Source organism: Balaenoptera borealis (assembly GCF_965194805.1).
Source record: "Balaenoptera borealis genome assembly, chromosome: 13".
NCBI classification, from domain to species: domain Eukaryota; kingdom Metazoa; phylum Chordata; class Mammalia; order Artiodactyla; family Balaenopteridae; genus Balaenoptera; species Balaenoptera borealis.
Window position 1 is genome coordinate 93,838,477 of NC_138870.1, and position 12,362 is coordinate 93,850,838.

Sequence of the window (12,362 nt, forward strand, 5' to 3'; positions counted from 1 at the left end):
CTGGGGATTAGGATGTGGACATCAGCCTGCCACAGGAGGAGAAAGAATACTATTCAAATCATTCCAGTTGCTTGAGGACAGGGAAGGGGGGGGGGGGAGTCAGGAAGCTGAATCAGCACGGAGAAGGGCCGCAAGCTCAACGCTGGGACAGACGAGACACTAGATCAACTCTGACCCGGCCTCCTTTGCCCGGGTTGTCTGGGACGGAGGGGTGGTCTCTTCTTACCAAGTCAGGGGCTCCCAGGGAAGAAGCTGGAATGAGTAGCAAACCTGGACTGGAGCCAGGAACTCTGGGTCACTGAAGGCTCTGTGTCCTATGGGGCACAGCCTGGGGAAGTCACTCCCCTCTTGGGCTCTCTGCTCCCCCATGTTAAGTACGAAGATGTCAGATCACACGAGCTTTACCATCTGGGGTTTCTGAACGGACAGGCTGATGGGAAGCATTCAGACCTTCACACTCTTATCCTCTAAACTCCTAGAGGACAGACTAGCCCCCCTGTAAGAAGGCATGTGGTGTGGGGGTCAGGATTATGGGCTGTGTGGCTTCAAAGCGCCATGGTTTGAATCCTGGCTCTGTTATCACTAGCTGTGTGACTTGGGAAAACTACTTACCCTCTCTGTGCCTTAATATTTACATGGACAAAACGCAGATGAAAATGACAGAGCTGTTGCCAGGATTAAATGCAATCTTGCACATAAAGGTTCTGCACATAGTAAGTGTTCGATAAAGTTTGGCTCAGATCGCAATTTGTAATTGTAGCTTGATTCCAGCCCTTTCTGGCAGCCTAGCAATATTATCATGTTTACCAGAAAGAGATCTTGTGGCAACTATTTATTCATTCATTCATTCAATGTTGTCTGCTACTTGCCAGGCATGGTTCCAGTCTCTGGAGATTTCCCAAACCAAGCAAAGCCCCTGCCCTCCTGGAGCTTACATTCTAATGGGGACATCTGTTTCTAATAGTCGTTCTTTCTAGAAAGTTCTTGGCAACTCTTTTTCGAAATCTTTTACCAGCTCCGGTTCTAGGTCTGACCTCTGTGAATCTTGTGAACCAGTAAATGCCACCCTTTGTAGAATGAGCCTTTCTAGGACAACCTTGGAGATGACTTCTGGGCTGTAGTGGGATAACCATGTTCCTTCGGGTCGTCTTCCCCTCCACTGTATTCTGGGAAATGACACTGCACCTTAAATTTTGAAATCTTGGTGCCAGACTGCTTGGGTTCAAACCCTTAACCTCTCTGCCTCAGCTTCCTCATTTGTAAAATGGAGACAATAACAGTACCAAACTTATGGAGTTGTTATGAGGATTTAATCAGTTAATACGTGTTCAGTGTAGCGTCTGGCACACAGTAAGTGCTCAGTGAATATCAGCTGTTAGCAGTGCTCTCACTGTTCATTGAAGCAGAAGGTGGGTATATAATTTATACCAAGAGCTGAACTCCTTGGCATATAGCCCTTCTATCTAGGAGGCTCAGCAACCCCCAGGTCGCTGGATTGATCTGGTGACTGAAATTCAGGTCAGTGACCCTGGAAGAGTGTGGATCGTGGGCCAGGGCTCTGACCTTGGACTGGATGGACACACTGACCTCCCGTACCTGCCTGGTTCTTCCAGACTGTCTCCAAACATTGGAGACTCCTATAGGGGTACAGCTGGGAAGGACTGCCTCAGCCACCATAGTCCCCCAGTTGGGGAATCTGTGCTTGACGGGCGGTCCTCAAGCCTGTACTCACATTCCTTCAGAAGTGGGGCACTTGCTACCCTGTTTACAAACAACATCCTTATAAGGAGCCAAAATTACCTTTTTTGTTTGTTTTGTTTTGTTTAATCTAGAATCCAGTATTGCAGCATTGCGAAGGGGCTTTAGGAATCATCCTCGCTGTTTGTTTTGTCATCTGGGCTCACCCAGTGACCTACTTATCCCCAGTCCTAAGGGATCAGTCTCCTGCATAATTAATTCCATAGTTGATCAGAGGGCCAGCTCTGTTCCAGGCCTGGTGCGGGCACTGAGGATGAGATGAATCAGACCTGATGAGTCCTGGAAGAGCGCCCTACGCAGGTAAGCAGGGAGGTGGTCTGGGTGATCAGCATTGGGTCCAGTTGGGTACCAAGTGCTAAGAAGGCCTGGAGGAGGCAGGCAGCGACCTGGACTCACTCTGGGGCTTGGGTCCCGTCTTCCTGCTTTATGTGTGACCTTGGGCATGCCACTTCATTCCCCAGCCTCAGTTTCGCTGTCTGTAAAATGGTAGTGATCTACCCCACAGGGTAACTGTAGGGATGAACCATGAACACAGTGCAGTCTCTAGCACTTAGTAGGTTCTCAAGGAAAAAAAAAAAAGGCCCTAAATGGACATTTAAAGGGAGTATGAGGAGGCAGGCAGGCTGTCAGCTGAGGGACCCGGGAGGAGGTGATATTTAGGGAGCAGGCAGGGTCTGGGGTCGGTGAGTCCCTGACGTTGCCCCACCCCCCCACCTCCTGCTCTGAGAAGCGCTGCCTCCCAGCTTTCTGGAACCATTCAGATCCCTGGAGCGTTCAAGTCCCATCACTGGGTGGGAGGCTCTGGAAGTGGCAAGATCACACAGCTGCTCAGATTTCCAGCAGTTGTTGGTTTTGTTTTGTTTTTTTTTCTTTTCATGTCCTGTTTTAAATAGCTTTGTTTTCCAAGGGTCATATGACCGCTCCTCCTCCACCCCCGCAGGCCAGGGGCGGGTGGGGCGCGGGCCTCCGCGGGTGTTGCAATGTCGGGCCAGTAAGTGTGGGTCGGCTTCTGGCGGCGGCCACGTGACCCGCCCCGGGGATAAATAGACGGCGCGGTCCGGGTTCTGCACAGTCGCCCTCCCGCCTCCTGGAGCCCGTCCCGAGCCGTCGGAGCCAGCACCGGATCCCGCACCAGCGCCGCCGCAGGATGGAGCGCCCGCAGCCCGACAGGCAAGCGCGGGGCGAGGGACCGGCCTCTCCCGGGAGGGGCAGCCCTTGCCCCTGCCCCTGCCCTCTCGCCGAGCTGCCGAGACTCAGCCGGGAAGCAGGAAGCGACCTCGCTGGGCGGCCGGTCTGCTGGGCTTTGGTATAATGAGGAGCGGGGTTCCAGTCCCGCCCGGTGGGGTAGTCGGAGGGATGAAAGATGATTTACATGTCTGGCTCCCTGGCTCCGGGTGGGTGGCCCGATGGGAGTGTTGCCGTGGGCTCCAACTTTGTTTTTGGCTTTGGACTTGTGTGTGCTTGGAGGTGGGTGTGTGCTGAATCCGAGATCCTGGGGGCTGTCCAAGGCTGGGTGAGAGTGCCTGCTTTTTTTTACTCGAGCCGCCTCTTGGCCGCATCCATCTCTCACTACCTGTTGAATGCAGGAGCAGGACATCACTGTGGCTACTGTGTCCGCGTTTAGCGATGAGGATGGCACAGCTGGGGGAGGCAGCAAGGCCAAGGTTCCCTGGCTAGCTGAGATGTCAACCTTGGTCTGTCCGCCTCCAAGTCTGGCTCCTTCCCTTCTCCCAAGAATTTGATCACCACGTACAGAAGAGGGGATGATGTTTCTGGAAGAGGTGTGGGAGAGAAAGGAGAAATGATCCTTTTCTGGGAGGCGGATACAGACATACGGCAGAAATACTCTCCGAAAGGGATTTTTTTTTAAGTAAAGCTGAGTTTACGTAGCCTTTTTCACTCAAACACTTCTGTGATGAGCGGAAATATTATAAGGGGTCATGAGATTTGTATCTGAGCTCAACAAAGTTAATGAATAAAATCTTGAGTCTAAAAGCCAATCAGAGCGCTTACAAATTTGACTGTGAATGTGCGTCCTGCCCGCTGCTGCTTCTCCCTGGGTTGTGTTGCTCCCTTCTCTCCTCCACTGAGAATAACTGGTACCACGACTTCCCTCTTGGTCTGGGGGGAGAACCGTGTTACATAGTATCTTAATGACTGGAAAGCGTGGGTGGGGCTGCATGTTAAGGCAGTTGGGAACATGGCTGTTCATTAGGTGGGAGGCTGGATTTCTGCAGAGAAGCCTGATAAAAGCTGGAATCTCTTTAAGTTTTGCCGCCAGGCGGGGGTACCCTCAGAAGCTCAACGTTGGGAAGAACTCTGCTCAGAGCCACCCCCTTGTTCACCTCCCTCCCTTTCTCTGTAGCATGCCCCAGGATTTGTCAGAGGCCCTGAAGGAGGCCACCAAGGAGGTGCACACCCTGGCAGAGAACGCCGAGTTCATGAAGAACTTTCAGAAGGGCGAGGTGACCCGAGAAGGTTTTAAGGTATGTGGCCTGGTGGTACCAGCCCTGGCAGAGGGTATGTTGGGTGTGGGTGCTCCCAAGGCTCAGGGCAGTGGTTTAAGTGGGGATGGGGACCAGGGATGCTGAGGGGCCAGATGGGCATGTTCAAGGGAATCTTTTTACAGATCGTGACATTGAGGCTCAGAGAGGGGAGGTGACTTACCCAAAGTCACACAGCAGATTCACAGCCTGCTATGTGGTGGTGTGGAGGGGCTGGGGCAGTACTACCATCTGCTGACCACCTAGGCTCTGCTTGGCATTTTACTTAATTTCTAATTAGTGCCTCAGTCTTAATAAGGAAGATGAGGAAGGGAAGGCTCAGAGAGCTTAAGTAATTACCAGAAGGTCACACAGCCAGTAGGTAAATGGGAAAGGCCAAAATGGAACCAAGGCTGGTTTCATTTCAGAGCTTATGCTTCTGACCTAGTTCTCATCTGCCTCTGAAGGCAAGGGGGGACGTGGGTTCGAGCCTAAGCGCATCCATTTCCTAATAGTAAGACTATGGACACCTCATCTGTCCTCCCTAAGGTACCTTTTTCTCATTCATGAAATGATATTCTTCAACAGCAGGGTTTTCTTTTCCTTTTTTTTTTTTTTGTTTGTGCTGCATGGCGTGCGGGATCTTAGTTCCTTGACCAGCGATCGAACCAGTGCCCCCTGCAGTGGAAGCGCAGAGTCCTAACCGCTGGATTGCCAGGGAATTCCCCGCAGGGTTTTCTTTAGTGCCCGTTGTACGTGAGGCACAGGTTTTGCTAGTTCCCAGTACAACTGTGAAATTCATGCAAGTAGAAGGAAAGCATGTGGCAAAGAACCAAGCAGGTGCTGGGTGTGAGGAAAGGCTCGTTCGGGTTGAGCTGTGGGGCTGGGGAGCTGTAGCCCTCCACTCCTGACACCCCTGCCTTTTGCTTTCGGGAGCCTCTCCCACTTCCAACATGAGAGGTGCTTCAGTGAAGGGAAATTTAAGGTGCAGCTCTAAGGGGTTGGGGCCCTGGGCTATCCCTTGCTCCCTCGTTCTCCCCCCTTCCCCCCCCAAAAAAGCTGACATACAGTTGCTGAAATGAGGCTGGGCTAGAGGCAGTGGGGACGTGGCTGCTGGAGTATCCCATCCCCAGCCACTGTAGACTTTTTGGGTCTTTCTTCTCAGCCACCGAGTTCAAAGGCAGCACAAAGAGCCACGAGAGGACCCAGTGCTCGCTCGGATTATGGTGATGGAGGTAGCATTTTTTATCACCATGGCTTTTGACGCATGTGCTAAGTGCCAGGCTGCACCTATTGCTTTACCTGTGTCATCCTGCTGGACCTGCACACCAGCCCCATTACTGTGTGGTTGGATTATCCCTCTTTGCAAGGAAGGGAACTGAGGCTTGACTTGTGCAGAGCCACTCAGACCTCACATCGCCCAGAGAGGGCGAGTGGCTTATCCATGGTCACACAGCTGAGGACTGGCTGAGCCGAGTTAGAACCAGGTCGGTCATAGTCGAAAGCCCAGGCTGTTCTGTACCAGGCTGCCTGGCTTTCTGCCCCGGTGAGAAATGGCGCTGCTGTGAACGTTTATGGCTCAGAAATCATCTGGAAACCTCAACCAGAACATTTAACCTTTGTCCTCCTTCAAACTCAAACTAGAGAATTAATGTGTAACGGGAGTTCCCTGAACCAAGGAGTACTGGCCCTGTCCCCCAGCTCAGCTTCCAGAGGGGTCCTTTGGGGAGGAGAACCATGCCCTGTAAATGGTCACCCAGAGGTCAAAGGCCGGAGGTGCCTGGCATCTCCTATAAGTACTTTCATTCACATACGTTTTCCAGAGCCAGGATGGCCCCCCCCCAGCCATGCCTGGGCTTGGCTCCATTTCCATTTCTTACTAGCTGTGTGACCTCCATGTCGCATACTCTCTCTGAGCCTTAGTTTCCTTTTCTGTAAAATGGGCATAGCTATGCCTTTGTTGGATTTTTCCAAGGATGAAGTGAGGCTGCGTCTTTTATCCAGTGTGATAAAAGGGTTTTAGGCCCAGACAGCGCATGATCGAATTTCTCTCTTGTGACACTCCCTCTGGCTGCTGTGTGGAGGGGATCGGAGGGGCCGGCAGGAGGTGGGGGCCCGGCCCGGGGAGGTGGCGAGGGTCCCTCTGAAGGCAGTAGTGCGAAGGCGCTGGATGGGGAGTTCTTATACCGACCTGCTCGCTCTGGTTTCAGCTGATAATGGCGTCTCTGTACCACATCTATGTGGCCCTGGAGGAGGAGATCGAACACAACAAGGAGAACGCGGTCTACGCTCCCCTCCACTTCCCGGAAGAGCTGCACCGAAGGGGGGCCCTCGAGCAGGACATGGCCTTCTGGTACGGGTCCCGCTGGCAGGAGGCCATCCCCTACACGCAGGCCACCAGGCGCTACGTGCAGCGACTCCAAGAGGTGGGGCGCGCCGAGCCCGAGCTGCTGGTGGCCCACACCTACACCCGCTACCTGGGTGACCTGTCTGGGGGCCAGGTCCTCAAGAAGATCGCTCAGAAGGCCCTGGACCTGCCCAGCTCCGGAGAGGGCCTGGCCTTCTTCACTTTCCCCAACGTCGGCAGTGCCACCAAGTTCAAGCAGCTGTACCGCTCCCGTATGAACACTCTGGAGATGACCCCCGAGGTCAGGAAGAGGGTCCTCGATGAGGCCAAGACTGCCTTCCTGCTCAACATCCAGGTGAGGGTCTGGCCGCCCTGCGTGGCCGCCGCGTCCCCCAGCTTCTCCAGGGACATTTCACGCAGAGCAGGGGAGGGGGGGCCGAGGGTCACGGTTAGGGGCAGGGGCTCGGGGGCCAGGGTTCCAGTTCTGCCACTTACTGGCTGGGTGATGTTGGGTAAATCCCTTAATCGCTTTGTACTTCAGTTTCCCCATCTGTAAAATGGGGAAATGACATTACCTCGTAAGAGTTGTGAGGTTTAAGTGAATTTAAATCAATCAGGTCCTAATAGCACGGCCTGGCATGGCATCAGCTGTCTAATATTAGCTAGGGTTATTGTGGGGTGTGAGCGTCGCCATTGTGGCACTCTGTGACAATCCTCTGTGACAACATACAAGTTGCCTGTGCATGTGTGTGTAGCCGGGTTGGCACTGCAGGGGTTACGGGTGCTGCAGACATGGCCTCCGCCTTCTGGGCCTCTCAGCCCAGCCAGGGAGGCGGGATGCGTCTTTCTATAGGTGCCTCAAATCTAGGGGAAGGTGAGCTTCAAGCAAGGCCTTGCCTTGAAGGATGACTTCTTGGGCAGAGCTGGGGGTGGGTGTGTTCCCAGGGCGGGTGAGGTTTCTTCTAATCCGGATGTTGTAGAATCCCATCGCTCTCCCCCCACCTGGAGGCCCCATGGGGACTGGGGCTCCCAGCTTATGCTCTCCCTGCCTCTTTATTCCCAGCCTGGGCCCCCAGAAGAGCCTGGTCCGAGCACTCCTTACGGAGCAATGCCTCCTCTCCCTTGCATTCCCCTAAAAAACATCATCACCCACAAAACCTGGTCAGTCCTCCAAGAAAATCTGTCTTTCAGAGAGGTGGTGTAGAAAGAACGGGAGGTTTGGAGCCAGAGCCCCGTGGGAGGGTTGGCTCGTGCTGCCTGACCTCTGGGTTACCCTTGGCCCCAGGCACTGAATCTCTGGGAGCTGCAGTTTTCTCATCTGTAAACCCTGGCTCATGAATACCCTGGAGCACACTTACCAGGGGCGAACCTCACCCAGAGAACTGAGTGCATGCCGGGGTACCACTCGTGACATAAGTTGCAGAGGGGTGCAGCATAGGGCGTGAGTGGCCACGGTGAACCCTGAACTCAGGGTGGCTGTTACTGGGGAGCATTTGGGGAGGAGCAGGCAGGCGGGTCAGATGGACTTGGGACGTCTTATCTCTTAAGCTGGGTGAAAGGTCCATGGATGTTCAGTATATTTTCCTGTGATTTTGGTATGTCCTAATGTTTCACAACCAAACCTCAAACCTCCCGTCAGCTGGCCGGTCCCCACCTCTCACAGAGACATGTGTCTTTTGTCTTGCAGCTGTTTGAGGAGTTGCAGGGGCTGCTGACTCAGGACGCCAAGGACCAGAGCCCCTCGCGGGCACCAGACCTTCGCAGGCGGGCTGGCAGCAGGGCGCAAGGTGAGGGCTTCCAGGGGGCGGCATTTGGAGGGCGTATGGCGCAGCTCTCTGGCTCCAGCACCTGTTGACTCTTCTGTCTCCTCAATGTTTTAAATGAGAAGTCGGGCGTGGGGCCAGCCTTCAGCGGGTGACTCCAGCCACGTGGGTGACCCCTCCACGCCTCAGTCTCCCCAGTTCTAGAATCAGGGAGGTTGGGCTGGTTCTAGGTCACTGGCTCGAAAGGAAGACTTGCACACCAAGGACCCTCAGAAGTCGTGGCAAAGCTCTCTCCCCTCTTAATTGAGGTTCCTTTGGGGGCCTTTTAATGGCTCCCACGCAGAGACGCCCTGACATGGGGCAGGGAGCCCAGGACAGCTGCTAGCTCTTCCCCCGCCATGGACGCAAGGAAGACATGTAACCTCGGGGTCGTGTCTCGTGTTAGTCCCTCCCTCACACTTCTCAGACAGCTCTCAACGGGGTGGCTGTGCTGAGAGAACATCTGGGAAACTTCCAAAAGCACCAAAGTGCTCCACCAGATGTCCCCTGACACCCCTGTGGGTGGCAGTGTGGCTTTGGGAGTTGGGGGAGGGGAGGCGTGAGGCTCAGCCACCTGCTTGGCGGGTCACCTCAGGCCTTCGCTCCTGGGGCCGCCCTCGCCCACCTGCCCTGCGGCTTTCTCATGTGTGCTAGGCCCACGTCGACCCCTCTGTTGGTGGGATTGAGCCCAGGAACGTTGCAATGTGGCCAGTCCTGGTGGGATTGGCTCCCTGGTGGGGGTGAGGGGACTTGGCCCTAATGCACTAGTTCTCAAAGTGTGGTCCCCTGGGTATCCCTGGAGGGTACTTCCTCACAATGTGGCCGAAAATGGAAGACTGGAGAGCTTGGAGAAGTAGTAAGCTCCCTGTCTTCGGAGGTATGTAAGCAGTGGCCAGAGGGCTACTGGTTTGCATTGCGCGGGACTGTACTAGACCCTGCTGAGGCCCCTCTGCTTTGTCTTTCTGTGATGTCAGACGGACCCACCTCTGTCCTCCTGGTGTTGACACTGTCCCCTTTCTCTTTCAGACTCTGCTCCCACGGAGGCGTCCAGGGGGAAGCCCCAGCTCAGCATCCTCTCCCAGGTGCCGCTCATGCGATGGGTCCTCATGTTCAGCTTTCTGGTGGCAACGGTCGCCGTGGGGCTTTACACCATGTGAGTGTAAGCATTGCTGGCTCCTGGCCGTGAACTCTTTTTGGAGAGGGACAGCCTCTTGGCCGGCTTCCTTCCCTTGGGCATGGGGAGTGGGAGCAGCTGTTGGGGTCCCTGCCGTCTCCCTGCGTCCCTCTCTCTCTGGAAGAAAGGAGTCTGCGGCATCTCCCCCAACCAAAAACACATCCAGCCAATGACCTGAACTTCAGAGTGGGACGAGGGGTCCTGCCCAGCCCCGAGGGCCCCCTCCCCACCCCGTTCCTGCAGCAGAGCCCAAAAGATGTAGCCAGAAGCGACCGCTGTCGTGAACCTCCAAATGCCCTGGGTCCTCGGTCTCCTTGTTGACATGCTGTGACCGCCTGCCCCCTGGGCCATGGCAATTTTTGTATAAATATGCAAAGATGTTGTGTCTCGTGTTTCCGTCTTGTTTTTGTTGGAGCCACTTTTCGTTCCTGACTCGGCCTGAACTGCGGTATTTTGTTGTGTTCTGTTTTGTTTTTATAACAGGGTTGGGGTGGGAGGGAGGGGTTTAACAGCACTGTGGCCTTGGTCGCTAACTTTTATGTGAAATAATAAACTACATGGCTTAATAGTAACTTGAAGTGTTTTTCTTGGGCTCTGTTACCTTTGGGGAGCTGATTTTTCCTCACTTGTTTCTTGAAAGCCTGGTGGGGAGAAGGGATGAAGGTGGGGATGGCAGGAGCTGGTTTGGGATGTTGTGCTCTGTTCTGAGGATGGGGGGGGTGACCTTTAAGCAGTCGGTGGGCAGATCTTTGTGGTGAACCCTGCTTGATGCAAGACTCAGCTTTACTGAGGATGGGATTCCCTGTTAGGCTGAAATGAGCAGATTCTGGGATAAAATTTGTGTCCTGTACAGTGAATCCTAGGGACTGGAGTATGAGCCCTGGTTCAAATCCCTGCCACTCCATTTTGTGGCTCTGCCTTTGGGGTTATTAACCTTTTGGGGGCTCAGTTCTGTCACCTTTAACATGAATACAGTGAGACCCAGCTCATCTGTTTTGAGTAGCAAATGAGATGCATGTAAAATGCCAACAGTGTACAACACTATTATGAAACAAGGGAGATCAGTGTTTGTGATTCTTGCTAAGTGACTCTCGTGCTGTACAAATCATCTCACCCATGATATCATCTCATTTGATCCTCAGAGAAAAGCTGTGAGGAGTGTTAACGCTCTCTGAGGGTCAGGAAGGATTTAAACCAGGTCTGGCCAGTTCTAAACCCAAGTCTTTTCCACTCTCCGAAGTCCCGAAAGCCACTGAAATGGTAGAAATGCAGCCTTCCAATCTGGGAGAGTGAAAGCCCTTGGCTGGAGGTGTACTTAGCAAAGCAGGGGACGAGGCTTTTCCTTACATGACTCCTTTGTGCGTGAGGACTGGGCGCCAGGAGACCTCTCCCTAGTTCTGGCTTTGTCACCAAGTCTGGAACCTTGGTTAAGTCACTTCAAGTCTCCTTGAAACTAACAATACACCTGCCTCCTACAGCTGGTAGGAGGGTCCAGTGGCCTCCAAACCCCAGTCTGTGGATGGTGGCATCAGAACACCTGCGTATCCTGGGCCCCACCCGGAGAGGTTCTGATTCTGGAGATCTGGGACAGGACTCCGGAATCACTGTTTATGGAAAGCTTCGGCGCAGTGGTTAAGAATCTGCCTGCCAATGCAGGGGACACGGGTTTGAGCCCTGGTCGGGGAAGATCCCACATGCCACGGAGCAACTAAGTCCGTGCGCCACAACTACTGAGCCTGCGCTCTAGAGCCCGTGAGCCACAACTGCTGAAGCCCACGTGCCTAGAGCCCGTGCTCCACAACAAGAGAAGCCACCACAATGAGAAGCCTGTGCACTGCAACGAAGAGTAGCCCCCGCTCTCCGTAACTAGAGAAAGCCCGCGCACAGCACCGAAGGCCCAACGCAGCCAAAGATAAATACATTTATTTTTTTAAAAAAAGCTTCCTGGGAGATTCCAAGGTGCAACCAGGTCCAGGAGCCACTGTTCATGAGATATGTATGCCAAGGGTAGGCATTCAAAATAGCGACTTAGCTCTTCCCACCCTGGGCCCTGTTTCCAGTTTTTTGTGACAAGGGCATTGATACCGTTTGTAGTGACGAAGGAAGAGAGGGAGAGGAGAGAGAAACATCTTCAGTTCTACTAACAGGAAAATGGCTGAATAATTTGTATTCTATTCACACGGTGGAAAATTAAAGAACTGTTAAATAGAATGAGTTAAAGCTATGTCTCCATGCAGAGGGACCTCCCTGAAGGTTCAGATTCATTTGATCTAATTTTGAAACCCAATAAACAGACTCATATTTTAAACACTCGCTGTAAGTATGTGCCAGTGTAGCCTATGGAATAAAAAGTTCTTTCCAATAGTTCATGTTGCGGGACTTCCTGGTAGCACAGTGGTTAAGACTCTGCGCTCCCAATGCAGGGGGCCCGGATTCAAATCCCTCGTCAGTGAACTAGATCCCACATGTATGCAGCAACTGAGTTTGGATGCCACAACTAAGGAGCCCACGTGCTGCAGCTAAGGAGCCAGCCTGCCGCAACTAAGATCCAGCGCAACCAAATAAATAATAAACAGAAAAAACAGTTCATGTTGCCAGTGAGAATGGAAAAGAAGGGAGGGGAGATTATGCAGTCCTTATTGCCGCTTGAGAATCCGTCAAGTTTTGCCAGATCTTCCCGTTTTTCAAGTTAGGCTGGGAATCTTGTCATGAATTTTCACAAATTTTAAGCATTGCCAAATAATGAAAATTCTTATACAACTAAAAAAAGAAAAAAAAATCACCAATTGGGTCTAAGA

The 12,362-nt window shown here is 53.2% G+C and overlaps 1 protein-coding gene across 1 annotated transcript; it reads left to right on the plus strand.

Moving 5' to 3' along the window:
• Positions 1-2,772: 2,772 nt before the first annotated feature.
• On the plus strand, positions 2,773-10,129 carry HMOX1 (heme oxygenase 1). The gene is made up of 5 exons (XM_082350375.1): positions 2,773-2,928; positions 4,124-4,244; positions 6,452-6,943; positions 8,276-8,375; positions 9,417-10,129. The coding sequence occupies exons 1-5, from the start codon at positions 2,906-2,908 to the stop codon at positions 9,545-9,547; spliced, it is 867 nt and encodes a 288-aa protein (XP_082206501.1). The 5' UTR covers positions 2,773-2,905; the 3' UTR covers positions 9,548-10,129.
• Positions 10,130-12,362: the final 2,233 nt, after the last annotated feature.